This window comes from Simochromis diagramma, unplaced genomic scaffold, assembly GCF_900408965.1.
Source record: "Simochromis diagramma unplaced genomic scaffold, fSimDia1.1 OVJJ01000802.1, whole genome shotgun sequence".
NCBI classification, from domain to species: Eukaryota; Metazoa; Chordata; class Actinopteri; order Cichliformes; family Cichlidae; genus Simochromis; species Simochromis diagramma.
Window position 1 is genome coordinate 4752902 of NW_024387492.1, and position 15364 is coordinate 4768265.

The 15364-nt window shown below is 39.7% G+C and overlaps 3 protein-coding genes across 4 annotated transcripts; 2 read left to right on the plus strand and 1 right to left on the minus strand.

Annotated features, from left to right (window-relative positions):
* The first annotated feature begins 1271 nt into the window (after positions 1-1271).
* On the plus strand, positions 1272-8475 carry prpf39 (PRP39 pre-mRNA processing factor 39 homolog (yeast)). Of its 2 annotated transcripts, none has more exons than XM_040016912.1 (15): positions 1272-1402; positions 2680-3120; positions 3418-3611; positions 3747-3872; positions 4081-4199; positions 4347-4514; positions 4880-5060; positions 5481-5588; positions 5684-5848; positions 6307-6433; positions 6562-6830; positions 6971-7155; positions 7256-7339; positions 7632-7743; positions 7848-8475. In XM_040016912.1, exons 2-15 carry the CDS (start codon positions 2712-2714, stop codon positions 7935-7937), a joined length of 2337 nt encoding a protein of 778 aa, XP_039872846.1. In that variant the 5' UTR covers positions 1272-1402; positions 2680-2711; the 3' UTR covers positions 7938-8475. The 2 variants fall into 2 exon arrangements, with proteins under 2 accessions (XP_039872846.1, XP_039872847.1); XM_040016913.1 differs by having other exon boundaries at positions 7256-7330.
* A 1429-nt stretch (positions 8476-9904) lies between these two features.
* On the plus strand, positions 9905-11584 carry faua (FAU ubiquitin like and ribosomal protein S30 fusion a). The gene is made up of 5 exons (XM_040016917.1): positions 9905-10018; positions 10697-10778; positions 10867-11011; positions 11166-11221; positions 11356-11584. Exons 2-5 carry the CDS (start codon positions 10704-10706, stop codon positions 11479-11481), a joined length of 402 nt encoding a protein of 133 aa, XP_039872851.1. The 5' UTR covers positions 9905-10018; positions 10697-10703; the 3' UTR covers positions 11482-11584.
* A 476-nt stretch (positions 11585-12060) lies between these two features.
* fkbp3 (FKBP prolyl isomerase 3) lies at positions 12061-14201 on the minus strand. Its single transcript, XM_040016915.1, has 7 exons — positions 14075-14201; positions 13701-13802; positions 13523-13624; positions 13020-13155; positions 12796-12863; positions 12625-12722; positions 12061-12391 (listed from the first exon to the last, which is right to left on the minus strand). The coding sequence occupies exons 1-7, from the start codon at positions 14177-14179 to the stop codon at positions 12337-12339; spliced, it is 666 nt and encodes a 221-aa protein (XP_039872849.1). The 5' UTR covers positions 14180-14201; the 3' UTR covers positions 12061-12336.
* Positions 14202-15364: the final 1163 nt, after the last annotated feature.

Below are 15364 nucleotides of genomic sequence, written 5' to 3' on the forward strand. Positions count from 1 at the left end.
TGAACTCGTGTTTATTGCCATAATAAATTATGAGAGGTGATTCTAATATCATAAAACAGTCATGCACTCATAAGCCTTATTCAAAAATAAGGCTATGAGAATAACCGTCCCAACTTTACTTTTGAAATGGGTTTAAATGTGAGATTTTACAAAGGGGCCTCACCCTGTTTTTCATTCTGTTGTGCCTGCCAGTTTAACATCTAACTATTATTACTGTTCTTAGAAGTTTCTTAAAGTAAAAAAAAGTTGTCACTGACTTTATAAAAGCAAAAAGACATAATTTTCATAGATTTAGTCAAATCTAGGATCTCAAATACCGCTCCACATTTTCAGGCACAAACATTCATGATAAGGATCTCTGAAATTGTTGTCTACTTGCAACTGAGGCGAGGCAGCTGAATAACAAACATGCCAGTGTGGTGCATAAACTTGCAACACATGTTGATCTGCCACAGTAATATAACCACTGAGATATTAAATTGGTAATATTGTATTGTAACATTAGCACTCAACAAAGTGTGGAATATATTAGGAAGCAAGTAAACAAGTTCTTGAAGTCGATATGGTGGAGAAATGTCAGGATTGTGACGAAGTGATGCTGACTAGGGATAAAGTCTAAATGAAAATATAGTAATAAAACTGATAACACCTTTAATGGCACATAGCTGGGTTAGGTTAACTAGAAAGCTACCACACAACAGTACCAGACCTACCTGACTTTACCTGCTTGCTGCAGCTTGCTGAGTCCCAAGTGATTAATCAGATCAATAGTGGTTTGTTTAATAAAACGAAATGCTTTAATAAATATAATAAAAGTGAAATACAAAATGTAATTCTATACCTAGAGAAGTTGTTTGGGGGATTTATTGTATGGAAGAATAAAGTGGTATAAAGCTTGGTTGATTGTAAATGTTTGTTTTTTTATTAATAAAAGTAAAGAGTGTTACTTTCAAAAAAATTCAATGCAGTGTAACGTATTGTACAAAAGGCGCAGAAGATTTAGAGCTCACGTTTAATATTGCGTCATGCGGTTTAAAAGCGGTTGAATTCTTGTGTCAGTGTGTGTACACTAAAATATGTAGGGATTATATGCAGCACTTTTAACAAACACTGCAACTGCAGGAAAATGTATTTATTTATTTCATTACTTCTGGAGGAATTCACAAAAGCTATGGGCTAACTTCAAAATATTGTTTCTGCATTTTAATTTCATCATAAAATGTAAATTGGCAAGACATCAAGAACAACGAATAGCGCGCCGTCGCTGGTGGGTGGTCGTTCGACTGGGCATGCGCACACCGTCCCTCTCATCTTCCTCCAACTTAAGAATGGTGTGCGAAACGCGGCCGGTCGCAATAGTGTAGATAAAGTGAATTCAAAAGCTGCACTCAAGTCCACGGGGGTAAGTAAATTGACGCAACAGATACGGATAAGATTCTTAAACGTATTTTTATTTGTTGATTTGGTTTTATCTGGTTAGTAACGAATTTAACAATCGCTAGTGGCGAAATGGGTAACATTAGCCTGTTAGCTAACGTGCTGCTGTTAGCTAACTGCTACCGACTATTTCCTGGAGGCCTAAGCAAAGGCTGTACATGTAAATGTCCTAGTTACGATGTATGTAACAGTTTCCTATTCGCTATTCTGTAAACGTTGCTATCAACGTAAAGAATCGATGAAAAATGTAGATACTTAATTAAAGACGAATAGTTTGTGTTGGACCGTACTAAGCAAGCGCGTACACGAAACATGCCTCGACCTCTACTATTATACTTATTTGAGATAGACGGGCGCCAGGCCTAACTTCTGATTGAACTTTGATCATGGAAAAGACCTCCCGGCAACAACAAGGCCTCGAGGAGCAAACAAAGCTAAAGCTACTCGTTTTTTAAAGGAAATATTACATTTAAAAAACAAAACAAAAAAAATCCCCAAAGTAAAATTAAAAAAGAAAACAACTTTAGTATTAAGGTAGCTAAGCGAGAAGCTAAGAGTAAGCAACCGAGTACGCGGAATTATTTTTAGTAGTTAAATTAGGGCTGAAGCTTAAACTGGCACTGGTTTAATGTTAGAACAAGGAAGTATCCTGTTGCTTTAGCGGCTGTTTTTACTAGGGTTGACCTCTTTAGGCGTAAAGGAAGTAAAATTAAAAAAAATAGTTTGAAACGAAAAACATGCGTCGTGTTGCGTCAGATTTATAAGTATCATTTTAAGTAGTGAAGGTTCATGGCAAGTTTAAAATACAGCACGTTGTCAATAGTTGTGGAAAATTCTTTGTCAGAACTAAACTGGCTTAAATTGTGAGTTGAAAGTAATTTCTTGTTTGTAGATATTTTACCTATAACTGCAGTTCACACTTGGATATTTCTTACTTGTTTATTTTAGGCACCAAGTTCCTTATTATAATTGTACTTGATATTGTTTTTGTGCTGTCCTGACTAGTATCATTAAGTGCGTATTTTTAAAGAAATGATTGGAAACTCAGTGGATATTTTTATTTATTGATTTATTTAAATGGTGGGAATACTTTAGCTTATTTCAGAGCTAGTTTTCTTAGTTTTTTTTTTGTTAAGTTGTACAAACCATTAACATTTCAGTAAACTGTAATAGTATTCGGTGTGTGGAAAAATCTATTTTCTTTTTCCTGAGTGTGTCTTTACTTTTTTTCTGTCCCAACAGACCTGAAAATCTCAGAGGGTACATTTCCTGGAATGCTGGATACTGAGTCCCCTGCCATGGAGAGCAATGGGGATGCCTTTCTTCCAGACCTTCCTGTCGTAGGCCAAGCGACTGACTGGTCACTAGACCAGGTTGCTCCAGAGCCTCTCTCCAATGTCTTGCCTGAGGATTCAGATGTGTCTCAGGATGCCATGGGACAAGAGCAACAACCGGGTCAGCAAATGAATTCCACAGATCTGGGATCTGTGGAGAAGGCTGTGGAACAATTTCAACTTGCCAATGCTCAGCTCTTCCAAGAACACCCACCTCCACCACCGCCACCTCCTCCCCCTCCACAGCCCACAGAAGATGCACAGCAAGCAACAGAACCTGTAGGGTCTGAGCCTTGCAGCCAGGACATGAATATTGAGTCTGAATCCATTGGACAGACTGACAGTCAAGGTAACTTAAAACTTGTTTTTCAGTTGGCTCAATTGATTTAATAATAAATGCTTAGTCATGAAGTTGACTCTGGTCCAATTGTTAGTGTAACGTCGTAAGATTTAGCTAGTTTTCAACAAGCAACCAAGAAAGGTACTGTGTAGAATCAGCATAGTGTCTCTCTCTTTTTTTCTGTCGGTGCTTACAGTAACTAATTTATTGAAAAGAAAACTGTCAACAAATGACACATTATGCACAAATCATAAACTGTAATTTTGTAGTTAAACTCACTTGATGATTCCTTGTCAACTTCTCTAGATGGGACAGAGGCTACACAGGTGGCAGAGGATGGCATGGAGCTAGAAGACCCAGCCAAAGAAACAACAGAAGAAGCAGCTGTTCCTACAGATCCTGAACTGCCCTCAGAGTTTGAAAAGCTTTTTAAGGGAGTTGAGGAAAACCCAGAAGATTTCAATGCGTGGGTCTATCTGCTGCAGTATGTAGAACAAGAGGTAAACAGAAGGCACACACATTTACAAAACTGAGTGAAAATATATTCTTGTCCAATAAATTTGAACAGAAATTACTTGTAATGCTAAAAAGAGGTGGTTAAATTGTTGCAATTTGGTCTTTCTGCTTCTTTACAGAATGTCCTTACAGCAGTGAGGAAGGCATTTGATGTGTTTTTCCTACGTTATCCCTACTGCTATGGCTACTGGAAGAAGTATGCAGATATTGAGAAAAAGCATGGCAATGTACAAGTTGCAGAAGAAGTAAGTATGCCTTTTGTACTTTTGTACACGTGTTGCTTTCTTTGGGGTTTTTTTTTTTTTTTTTTTTTTTTTTTTTTAAACTTGGTGTGCCTGCTTTTCTGTGTCATCAATAACTGACCAGTTAGAATAATCTGTTAAGAACCAAAATTTGGGGCATAAAAACTCAGACTTTTATGAACAAACTCATTTTATTTATTTTTTTTCCAAGGTGTACAGAAGAGGTTTGCAGGTCATCCCTCTCAGTGTCGACCTGTGGATCCACTATTTGACCTTCATCAAAGAGAATTCTGATCCTAATGACCCAGAGACTGAGGGGCGCATTCGAGCGTGAGTAAAGTCTTTATTTATTTATATATACACACACACACACACACACACACACACACACACTCTCTACTGTTTTACTTTCTTCTCAAATGTTAATGACTTAATGAGACATTTCATGAATCTTTTTTCCTTTTGTTTTCCTATTAGCTCCTATGAGCATGCAGTGCTTGCAGCAGGCACTGACTTTCGCTCAGACCGTTTGTGGGAATCCTTCATAAACTGGGAGACAGAGCAGCAGAAGTTGGGTAACGTCACTGCCATCTATGACCGCATCTTGGGCATTCCCACCCAGCTGTATTCCCAGCACTTCCAGAGGTACAGTAAAAGAACAGTTTCCAGATTTGTTTGAAAGTTTGCATTCACTTGAGGAGTGTGTTATAAAATCATCATAAAAGGCAAATATAAAGTTTTTAAAATTACAAAGCCCCAAACCCAGTGATGGACATATCCTGTTCTGCAGTCTTGAAATGTTTGTTTTGGAACTGCACAAATAATAGTTTCTACCTCTGCCCATGGTCTGCTTGGTTGGTTTTGCTTAATCTTCCATCTTGAACAGCTTAACTGAAAGTTGATTTCAAGCTTTGGTAAAGGAATAAATAGTCATGGTGCAAATCATTTTGAAAATTATAACGTCATTGTATGAAAGAGCTGTGCACTGACATTTTCTTTTCTCTCTGCAGGTTCAAAGACCATGTGCAGACTAATCACCCCAGGCACTTCTTGTCAGAAGAGGAGTTTGTCCAGCTAAGGCTCGAGCTCTCTAAAGCCAGCCTGTCGGGAATGGTTGGTGACAGTGGCGAGTCACAAGTTGCTCAGGAGGAGCTTCCACCTGGTACAGAGGATCTTGCGGATCCTGCTAAGGTAAAACCTTCTCTGCCAATCCCGTAGGGGAAAAAATTTATAAAATTACTGCTTGCAGGGTTAGCAGGAGCTTGGATGTTATCCATGATGACAGGGAAAAGATAATTTGCCTAGGTTTGAAGAGGTGTCTTTATGTCAGCAGCCAGGCCAATCAATGCCAGGTGGGATTCACGTTGGTATCCAGTCAGGGACTCGCCCTAAAACTTACAGGATCACCCGGGGCCCGTTGATCCCAGCACCTATACCCAGTGGCTGATATGCAGGGTGCATAAATACTTCTCCCCTCTGCAGGCTTCTTATCTCTGGTGATGTAAATCGTTGGCTGCAGGAATAGAAGTTTTTACATCAAGTGGAGAATGTGATACGGAGAAGCACAAATAAGGGTGCTAACCTTGTTTTTGTCTGTGTGTTTGTATGTAGAGAGTGACGGAGATTGAGAACATGCGCCACAAGGTGATTGAGGTGCGGCAGGAAGTTTTCAACCACAATGAACACGAAGTCAGCAAGCGCTGGGCCTTTGAAGAAGGGGTGGGTCTTGTTTTTTTTCCCCCTTACTGATGTTTTATTCTTTCAGTCCCCCCCCCCCTCATTATTATCAAACTAATAAATTTGTGTTTCTTTAGATTAAGAGACCGTACTTCCACGTCAAAGCCTTGGAGAAGACTCAACTGAACAACTGGAAGGAGTACTTGGAGTTCGAAATTGAGAATGGGACTCCGGAGCGTGTGGTGGTTCTCTTCGAAAGATGCCTCATCGCCTGCGCTCTCTATGAGGAGTTTTGGATCAAGGTAAAGTGACCTTGAGCCTTTCCGACACTCCTGCTACCTCCCTGCACTTCCCCCATCAACGATGATATCACATCGACACAGTCCTGCACTCTTTGCGTGTAACGTTGATATGTGACTGTATCTGTTGTATTAGGGGATGGCCAGCTTGCCACACAAGATTTGACTGCAGCATATGCCAACTACTACGTTGCATCTTCTTCGTCTCCCACTACCTTACAGAAACTTATCTAATTGGTTCCATGAAGGTGCTGATGGGTTTACACAGAAAATTTCTAAAAACGATCTTGTCAATGAAGAAATTGCCTGTCTGTGAACTCAAAATGTAGTTTAAAAATGTCTTGTCTCTTTTGCCTTTCTTTCTTTTCTTTCTTTCTTTTTTTTTTTTTTTTTTTTTTTTTTTTTTTCCTCTGTCCTCTCCTGGCTTTCTTCCAACTTGCTTTCTCTTTTTCACTCTGAAGTATGCAAAATATCTAGAGGGATACAGCACTGAGGGTGTGAGACATGTCTACAAGAAGGCGTGTACCGTCCATCTGCCCAAGAAACCAGCCATCCACCTGCTGTGGGCAGCCTTTGAGGAGCAGCAGGGTGAGTACCTCAGTCAGTCAAAGCAGCATGCAAAAGCAACATAAGGCATGGAGATCATGAATAAGAAACAAATGTGGAAAACTGCTCAGCTGACATTCCTCTTTCTTTTTTCTTCTTTTTTAACCCAGGCAGCATAGAGGAGGCTCAGAGCATCCTGAAGTCCCTGGAGGCATCGATCCCAGGTCTCGCCATGGTGCGTCTTCGGAGGGTCAGCCTGGAGCGTCGCCACGGAAACTTGGAGGAAGCTGAGGCGCTGTTGAGGGAGGCGATGGAGTCTGCGAAAAATGCTACTGAGACATCGTTCTATGCTGTGAAGCTGGCCAGGCAGCTGATGAAGGTGCAGAGGAGTCTGGGCAAGGCGAGGAAGGTGCTTCTGGATGCTATTGAAAAAGACCAGGTGAGAGAGGGTTGACTATATCACATGGTCAACACATTATAGCATTGGTTGTGTTTCTCTTGCAATGAATTCTGTTCACATGATAAATAGAACCGTTGCACTAGTTGTGAACTAAACTGTGTGTTTTGTGGTTTTTGTAGACAAGTCCAAAACTGTATCTAAACCTGCTTGAGCTGGAATACAATCGAGATGTGACGCAGAATGAGGCAGAGATCTTGGCTTGTTTTGACCGAGCCCTGAATAGCCCAATGCCTCTTGAATCACGACTCCTCTTTGCCCAGCGCAAAGTCGAGTTTCTTGAAGACTTTGGCAGCGATATTAATGCGTAAGTTGTTTTTAGTGGTAAAGGGAGAAATGAATACATTCATTCTTTGTTTTGTTTGGTTTTTTGTAAAGAGTCATGTTTATTCTTTTACATCTTTCAGCCTTGTTGCTGCCTATGAAGAACAACAGAAACTACAAAAAGAAAATGAATCGACAAAGAGGAAGGCCGAGAACGGGTATGACAGGTGGTTAATGAAACACAGCGTCCATCACATCCACACGAACACTTTCAGAAAATTTTCACACCCCCTTCTAACAAGGTGTTAGAAAGACACATGTGACAACTACTACTACTAGTCTATTTTCTAGAGTGTCTTGTATTTCTTGATATCTCAGTGAAGGGCAGATGCATATTCTACATATTGAAAATCTACAAATTGGTTAGAACAACAGTAAAAACAACAAACTTGGCTGTAACTGCTGTTTCATTTGTCAGCTATAAGCTGGATCTTAATAATTTAAACTTTACCTCTCCAGCTCTCAGGAACCTGATTCTAAGAGGCAGCGTGTGGATGACGGCTCTGGTGCTGTAGCAAACATGACTGACATGCAGGCAAATGCCTCTGCCTACAACTATAACTGGTACCAGGTGGGTTACAGATCAGTTACATTTACAGCACTTAGAAATTAGTTTGTCACAAGAAGTATGTGTGGTCAATTACAGCCCTTCTAACCCCACCCCTTTCTCTTTAGCAACAGTACGGTGGCTGGGGACAAAACTCCTGGGGGCAATACAACCAGTATGCCCAGTATAACCAGTACTACCCCCCTCCTTCTACATGATGGACAACATAGTGGCCTGACCATCCATTTGACCTTCTTACATCTTGGGACGGGGCTTCTTACCAAGACGTCATGGAGATTTCAAAAAGCTTTGTTCTTTTGTTTTATTTCTTCCCCTTTTCTCTGGTTCACAGTGTGCTAATCAACTTTACCACATATTGTAGCTCTTGATAGAAGTATATTTGGCCCTCTTTAGCAGTTATCAGTTCTTTAATTGCTACAGTCATTCTCTCCAGCACTGGCTTCTTTTTGGGGTTCTTGAATGCATGTTATTTGTGAAGGCAGATTTATTTTTTCCCTGTGTGACAAAGGCTTTTTCTTTTTGAAATTTCTAGGCCAGATGACTTAGTTTGCTCTCTGTCTTTGTGTTTAAGAATTTGTAAGGGGAAGCTTTCATTAATGTATCTGTCATCATTCTTCCCCCCCAATCACAAAGATTTGTAATAACTCATGGTTATGTTTCCCTAAAGAGCAACAAACAGTTCCTTGTTTTTTTATTTTGACTTGATTTCATAATAAAGAGATTGATATCCTTAAATGTTTTGTTTTGTTTTGTTTTAAATAATTCACAAAGGGCTAGAATGAATATTGTCATTAGCTGTTTAGTTTACACTTTTACTGTCATTCAAAGTAAAACAACTTTTCCTTTCCAATATTCAATAGCAAATGTAACTTGTTGGCAGGAATGGAATTAAAATATTAAATATATTTGAATCATGGATTTCCACAAAAGCTGAAATCCCTGACAAGCATTTCTAGATGCTGCACTGAGCCACGGTAACTGAAGCTGTGCCTTTAAAAACAACAACAACAGAAAAAACAGTTTACATTTTGTTGTTCATTGGCAACTCATTCAATAATTAGAGTACATTTTATATGAAAACATTTCCCCCCCACAACATACCCCCAATAATGTGCTAAAAGCATTGCTAGTCAAGCTGAACCTCTAGTGGGTTTTGAAGGATTTAAATTAAACTTTTTTTTCCAGCTGTGTTTCAGGCAAAAACTGTCATAGAAGACAAAGTTCAGGGGTTTTGAGGTTTGCTCTAACTGATATGAACATACAAAGTAAGCATTATATATATTTTCTCAAAGATAAATCCACATTACATCTAGATATGACATAAAAATAACTTGTAGAACAGTTACAATGTAGTAGGATAAAGAATCTTTTGTGGTAAATATGAGCTCAAAGATAAATGAGATGTTCTCATGCCACTTTTGTGTTTCTGTAAAAATGAAGCTCTAATCTCAGCATCACATGAGCTCTGTACTGGTGCTGCTTCACAGCAAAAAACAAAAAACCCAAAACCTTCTCAAAAAGTATATCACTGTTTAGCAGTTGGCTCAAATTATACAAATGAACTATTGTTTTGATCCTTATGTGAAAATGAGCCACACTTAAACCACTGAAATCATTGCTGAAGGTAACAGAATATTGTTATTGCCATGGGAATCACATGCTGACATGCCACCCCAGGACTATTATCCACTCATATTCAAACAAACTTTTTGGTATTTTTTTGTAAAGAAATAAACACAAGAATATGACGAGTATATAACCCTCTCCATGTGCAGTCAGTAATACTGAAGTGTAGGAGAAAAAAATAATTAAATTAAACATAAGACATAATTTGATGTTGGTTGTGGGACATTGGTATAAACCACAAGGACCAGGATTTCGTGAATAATTTTGTGTATATTAATGAGTTTTAAAACTTAACCCCCCCTCCCCCCCATATTTGTTAATGTTAATTTCAAGAACAAAACTTAACAAAACCTTAACAAACAGGACACCGTGAGAATAAACAAACAAAATTTAATAAAATAAAATACAAATATCAGTAGAGCAGGCATTTCTGCAAAACATCAAAGAAAATAGATAAATACAACCTATGAAGATCACATGAACCCGTAAATATAACTGTGCTATACTAGAACAGATAAATCTGCGACACTACCAAAGTACAAGAGGCGTGGCCACCGCGTCCGACGAGCGTTACGTAAATCCGCACATGCGCTGTGCAGACCCTTAAACAGTCCTTTTTATGCCTAGCGTTACACGACTAGCATCAAACGAGGTGAGAGCTGTGTACTTTTAATAAAAATTTCCCAGTTTGGCTTTGTCGTTACATGTTTTATCTTGCGATTGGTGCACATATGTCATCCGTAACCATAAGTTTGGCTTTTTATTGACGAGTGAAGGTGTATTTCATATGTTTTTACTGGACTTTTACGATACGCGTGCCCCATGTGGCTAGCTAAGCTAGCATAGCTTTTGCTAGGACCCGGGAGAAGCTTCAGTTCAGCTCCCGGCGGCTGGTAGAGGATTATTTCTCCACAGTTTTAATAAGTTTCAGGTTACCACCGGAGATATTTACTTTGAGGATCATATGTGGGTTTCATATTCTATGAGTATGAAGTATGAAGGCAAAGTGAAGGTTTGGTAGTCGGGATTTGTTATAATAAATTTTAATGCCGCAAGTATGTTTCCGCAATGATCGTCACGGTAGACATTTTTACTTGTCACACCAAGTAAAGCACACAGCATTTTCAAGGGATGCCAGCGTTTTATCAGATGTCCTAATTAGCAGTTATTGTAATTGATGTCAAAGTCCTTGTTATATAGTCAAGTCCAGTAAACATAAAATAGCTATGTTGGTAGTTGGACGTTACAGTTGTGCTTTTATATGAAAACTAATGAAAGTTTCATCCATGACTAAAGATGCTTGGCCCTACCTTTTTTTTCTCCCCCCCAGCATCAAGATGCAGCTTTTCTTACGTGGCCAGAACACTCACACCCTTGAGGTGACTGGAGAGGAGACTGTCGGCCAGATCAAGGTAAAACTTGTACCAGTGTAAAAATTGTACCTTATTTATGGCAATATTGCATAAAGGATTATTAAGAGAAAACCTGTTTGTGTCCCAGGCTCATGTCCAGGCTCTGGAAGGTCTCCTGGTTGAGGATCAGGTGCTGCTGCTTGCTGGGTGCCCTCTGGAGAATGATGCCTCTCTGGTGTCTTGCGGTGTCTCCGAGCACTGCACCCTGGAAGTAGCTGGCAGACTTCTGGGAGGTATGTGTGCATGACATGTAGCTATTCACATATTTGAATGTTTGTTTTCTTCGGGACTTCAAAACTTGGCACACCGAGGATGGCACTAATATAGTTTGTCTTAACAAAACCACCTTGATAGCATGATCTTTGTTTCTCTCTTTCACTTTACCAGGTAAGGTTCACGGCTCTCTGGCCCGTGCCGGAAAAGTGCGGGGACAGACTCCCAAAGTAAGTGTAACCTCACCTCTTCTTCTTCTTCTTCAAAAAAAATTCTGGGGGGACTCTGCCTTCAGCTATACTACAGACTACATCTGCTTTTACTTCACTTTTACAATGATGCCAATCCACTACTTTTTCTTCAGGTTGATAAGCAGGAGAAGAAGAAGAAGAAGACTGGCCGTGCTAAGCGCCGCATCCAGTACAACAGGCGCTTTGTGAATGTCGTTCCCACCTTCGGAAAGAAGAAGGGACCCAATGCCAACTCTTAAGTGGTTCACTGCCCCAAAGGAGAAACGGCATCATCACCTGTCAGTTTTTACCAAGTTAAATGTCATCCTGTACAAAATAAAAACAATTTTGACTTGGTCTAGATGAGTGATTTGTCCTGCAATGTAAATCTAGATCTTTAGCAAATAATCTTTGCGGTTTCTTAATAAAGACAATTGTCCTGTATTTGAGCCAAAGTTCATCTGTCTCTAGGAATTAATGCTAGCTAAAATTAGCAAATTTAGCTTTGAAGCTAAACTTCATTAGCTACTCCTATTCAGTTTCTGTGTGCAGACACTGGATGCTTAGACCCTAAAGACATGCATCACTGTACATGGAATACCTTAGTTTGCATATTTAGAATGGTCTTGCACCTTATGGGTGCGACACAAAGTCTTGTATTTACAACTTATTAAAATCTTCCAGGAACAACAATTAGTAGTTGGCATAAAACTACTGGGAGGTTTTAGTACTTCGTACACCACACAAACTAGTTCTCTTAATACAGTTGACTTCAGGCTAAAGAACACGATGTAGACGGGTGCAATCTGTACAGTGACCGGTTAACTGAAATGAACAAATTTGGGGAAAATTATTTATTTCTGACATTGTACATGCAAAAGAACAAAAAGATAACATTTCACAGTCTCTTATATGTACATTATTAACAAGCCATTCCATGTTGTCCAAATCAAACTTTTTTTTTTTTTTTTTAAATCCAATTGGTATATGTGTAATGCTATGCTAAAGCACAGGCATCCCAGGAATATTGCAATCCAAGACGCATGCTGATATCCCCCTCTACCTCAAGGCCTTTAATTAGGTGGGAATTCTTGAAATGTAGTGCATGCTTTGGGCTAATCCACAGACACCAGCTCGACCTCGAAAATCAGCTTTGCGTTGGGTGGAATTCTGGGAGAGGTGGAGTTAAGGAAAATTGGCTTTCATTTAATTATGTTAGTGTAAAACAATAAAGGAGGAGGACCGTTATAAGCAAGAATCAAGCCACATTACAAGCTGAGCTCTGACCTTGCGTGCAGACAGCTCGTGTAGTTTCATCACATCCCTTTAGAAATATTTAGATATTTATGAAACATGCACGCAGGGTATAAAATACCAAAGAGGGGAGGGGGAAAAAAGGATACTTGGACTCAGGGACGCCCTTCTTTCCATAAGCCCATTCAGGGTCAATCTCCAATCGAGCAGTTTCACCCTTGCTCATTGTCAGTAGGGCCTCATCCCACTGTGATGATTACAGACATTAGACATAGAAATAAAAGTTAAGAAAACTAAATGACAACAGCAGAGCAACTTACTCCTCTGATGACTTTGCCCAAGCCGACTTTGAAGCTGAGTGGTTTGGCCTGTTTCTTCTTTCTCGCCCCTGCAGATCGAAGAGAACAAGGACAGATTCTTCATCGCTACATAGAGATTCGATCTACATAACTAAGAAGTACAAATTACTTAGTTTAACATTTTCAATAATGCAAAAGCACGACTAGCGACAGAGCATCACCTTACGAGTGCGATGCGGTCATACCTGTGGGAACATTGGTGTCAAAGACAGTCCCATCCTCTAAGGTTCCGGTGTACCAGCAGCTCACAGTGTCGCCCTTCTTTGGGAAGTTTGTCTTGTCGCCTTTTTTCAGCACTGATTTGGTGTACTTTGGAGGACCCTGAGGGAAGTAATGAAGCAGTAGTCAATAAATGTGAATAATCGCTGAGTGCTCACCAGAATCGGCTTTTTGTACTTTAGCATACAATGAAAAAATATTTCCCAATTCACATTATTATTACAGCATTTTTGAGTCTTCGTGAGTACACCTGAATTTTTCACTCCAGTAACCATAATCTACCTAACCAAAATCTGCACGCCCCCCCATTAACCAACATTGAGCATCAGTATCATGCACGTGGTTATAATACACTTATCCCCATGTGGGATATGCAAATGGAAAAAAGAAATTACAACATATTATAGGTCTCCTTCTTTATTTAAATGATGATATTAAAAAGTTGATATTTGATGGTGTGGATCAGTACCTCATCCACAACTTCTGTCTTGACATCTTTGGGTTTTTCTTCGACTTTCACAGCTTTAACCTTCTCCGTCACTTCTTCCACTGCTTCTGTGCCTTTAAACCTCTGCAAATCACACGTTTACACATTTTATGTTCGTTATCAAGGTTCATCATCGAGGCGGATGACAATCGTGACTTACTTTGCTCTCGAAGAGCTGATCGTAGGCGATAATCAGTTGCTCTTTCTTTGCAGTTTTGGCAACATTTTTGATGTTTCCGAGCAGCTTGTGCTCGTTGAGGAACTGAAATAACAACAAACGAACAGAAGGAGAAAGTTTAACTCGTTTGCGCTCAAGCCACGAGGAGCTGCGCGGGTCAAAGCCTAAGAGAAGCTGTTTGCATTCGTATTAATGTGCAGATAGTGCTGAACATTGTGCTCTGCTGTGCTGAGCTGAAGCAAAGCATCCCATCGGAGCTAGCCGTGCTGCATGCTGCACTTCACAGTGAGAATTCAAACCGGTAACCTGCAGATATCCCAACCGGAATCCCGAGGAGACTAAAGGGAGAAACATACCGAGTGGGCCGCATTGTCCTGCAGGAACTTTATTATGTCTTTTTTGGGCAAATCATCACTTTTGAGCTGCTCATCGCTCCATTCCCGTGTGGGCTCAGCCGCCATTTTGAGAGGCGAACTAGTGAACTTTGACCTCCGTGCGCAATATAAAACCGCGTTTTAACGTTTTCACACCAAATTACAATGAAAAATTTTTAAATTCTATTTTTAAATGTATTTTTATTTTTTCCCGGATGACCTTTATTGCGAGTGCACGATAAGAAATGCGTTTCTGCACATTTTGCCGTGAAACGCGGAATAAAAGTTTAATGAAGAAATATAAGACCCATTTGTATTGCTTATATTATCATCATATATATTAATATATATATTATATAGCGCTATATTGAAATAACTGTCTGATGTGTATACCGCCGTCTAGTGGACAACTAACTGTCCAATAGATATGACAGCAGTTACACACGTGACTTCTATCAAGATAACTAAAGCACTTATCTAATATATCCAGTTACACCGAGAACAAACTGTTTCTCCTCCACACAATAACATTAACAAGAGAATGCACACAGATCACTTCCTGCATGCATAGTTCATTTGGGCGTGTTAAGCATTTCTTTTTTAAATCTTTTGACCGTCTGCAGTGGAAGAGATGCAACACAGTCTACAGGGCAACACATCTATTGAATACCCCACTTAAACTTCCTGTGCATTGGGACTCTTCTTCCTCCGTATTTTTCAGGGGGGTTGATGTCATTTGCTTCCATTTTCAAAGTAGCTCCCCCCGAATAGCCGGAGCAACTAAATGTAGGCTTGTGGGAAACAGGTTTCCTTTATCTGTTTATCTGTCTCCATATTGGCTACTTTAAAGACAACAACTGCTCTTCCTGCTGTCTCATTACAGTGTTATGCTCCTGGGAGCATTTTACCGGCATGGTTCAGGTCACCTGTCCCTGTAGAGAGAATGGCCACTACAAGTCAATGTAAAGTTGTTCTGAATGGTCCCTGTTATCCTGTAATGATGGAAGTGTTCTTTCATTTCAGGATGACCAGTTTGATAAGTATGAAAATGATGTATATTTCATACTGTGGTCATCCATGGTTGGACAGCACTCTGCTTCGCCATGAAAACATCAAATGAGGAGTGTTCTGTTTTTTGGAAGACTGGTGCTCCTTATCTTATGTGTTCACGTTTCACAGGTTAAACCAATGTAATTAAGACGAGTGCAGCAATATAGACAAGTAGCCACAAGTAAAGAACATTTGATATGTTCTGGTTATGGTCTTTATCTT

Bases quoted from the DNA above. Each gene is read 5' to 3' on its own strand.
- prpf39 (XM_040016912.1), top strand. From the start codon at position 2,712: ATGCTGGATACTGAGTCCCCTGCCATGGAGAGCAATGGGGATGCCTTT. The intron at 3,873-4,080 runs GTAAGTATGCCT...TTTTTTTCCAAG, and splicing joins ATGTACAAGTTGCAGAAGAA to GTGTACAGAAGAGGTTTGCA. The intron at 4,515-4,879 runs GTACAGTAAAAG...TTCTCTCTGCAG, and splicing joins TATTCCCAGCACTTCCAGAG to GTTCAAAGACCATGTGCAGA.
- faua (XM_040016917.1), top strand. From the start codon at position 10,704: ATGCAGCTTTTCTTACGTGGCCAGAACACTCACACCCTTGAGGTGACT. The intron at 11,012-11,165 runs GTATGTGTGCAT...TCACTTTACCAG, and splicing joins AGCTGGCAGACTTCTGGGAG to GTAAGGTTCACGGCTCTCTG. The intron at 11,222-11,355 runs GTAAGTGTAACC...CTTTTTCTTCAG, and splicing joins TGCGGGGACAGACTCCCAAA to GTTGATAAGCAGGAGAAGAA.
- fkbp3 (XM_040016915.1), bottom strand. From the start codon at position 14,179: ATGGCGGCTGAGCCCACACGGGAATGGAGCGATGAGCAGCTCAAAAGT. The intron at 13,625-13,700 runs GTAAGTCACGAT...TGTGATTTGCAG, and splicing joins ATCAGCTCTTCGAGAGCAAA to AGGTTTAAAGGCACAGAAGC. The intron at 13,156-13,522 runs GTACTGATCCAC...TACTTCCCTCAG, and splicing joins AGACAGAAGTTGTGGATGAG to GGTCCTCCAAAGTACACCAA.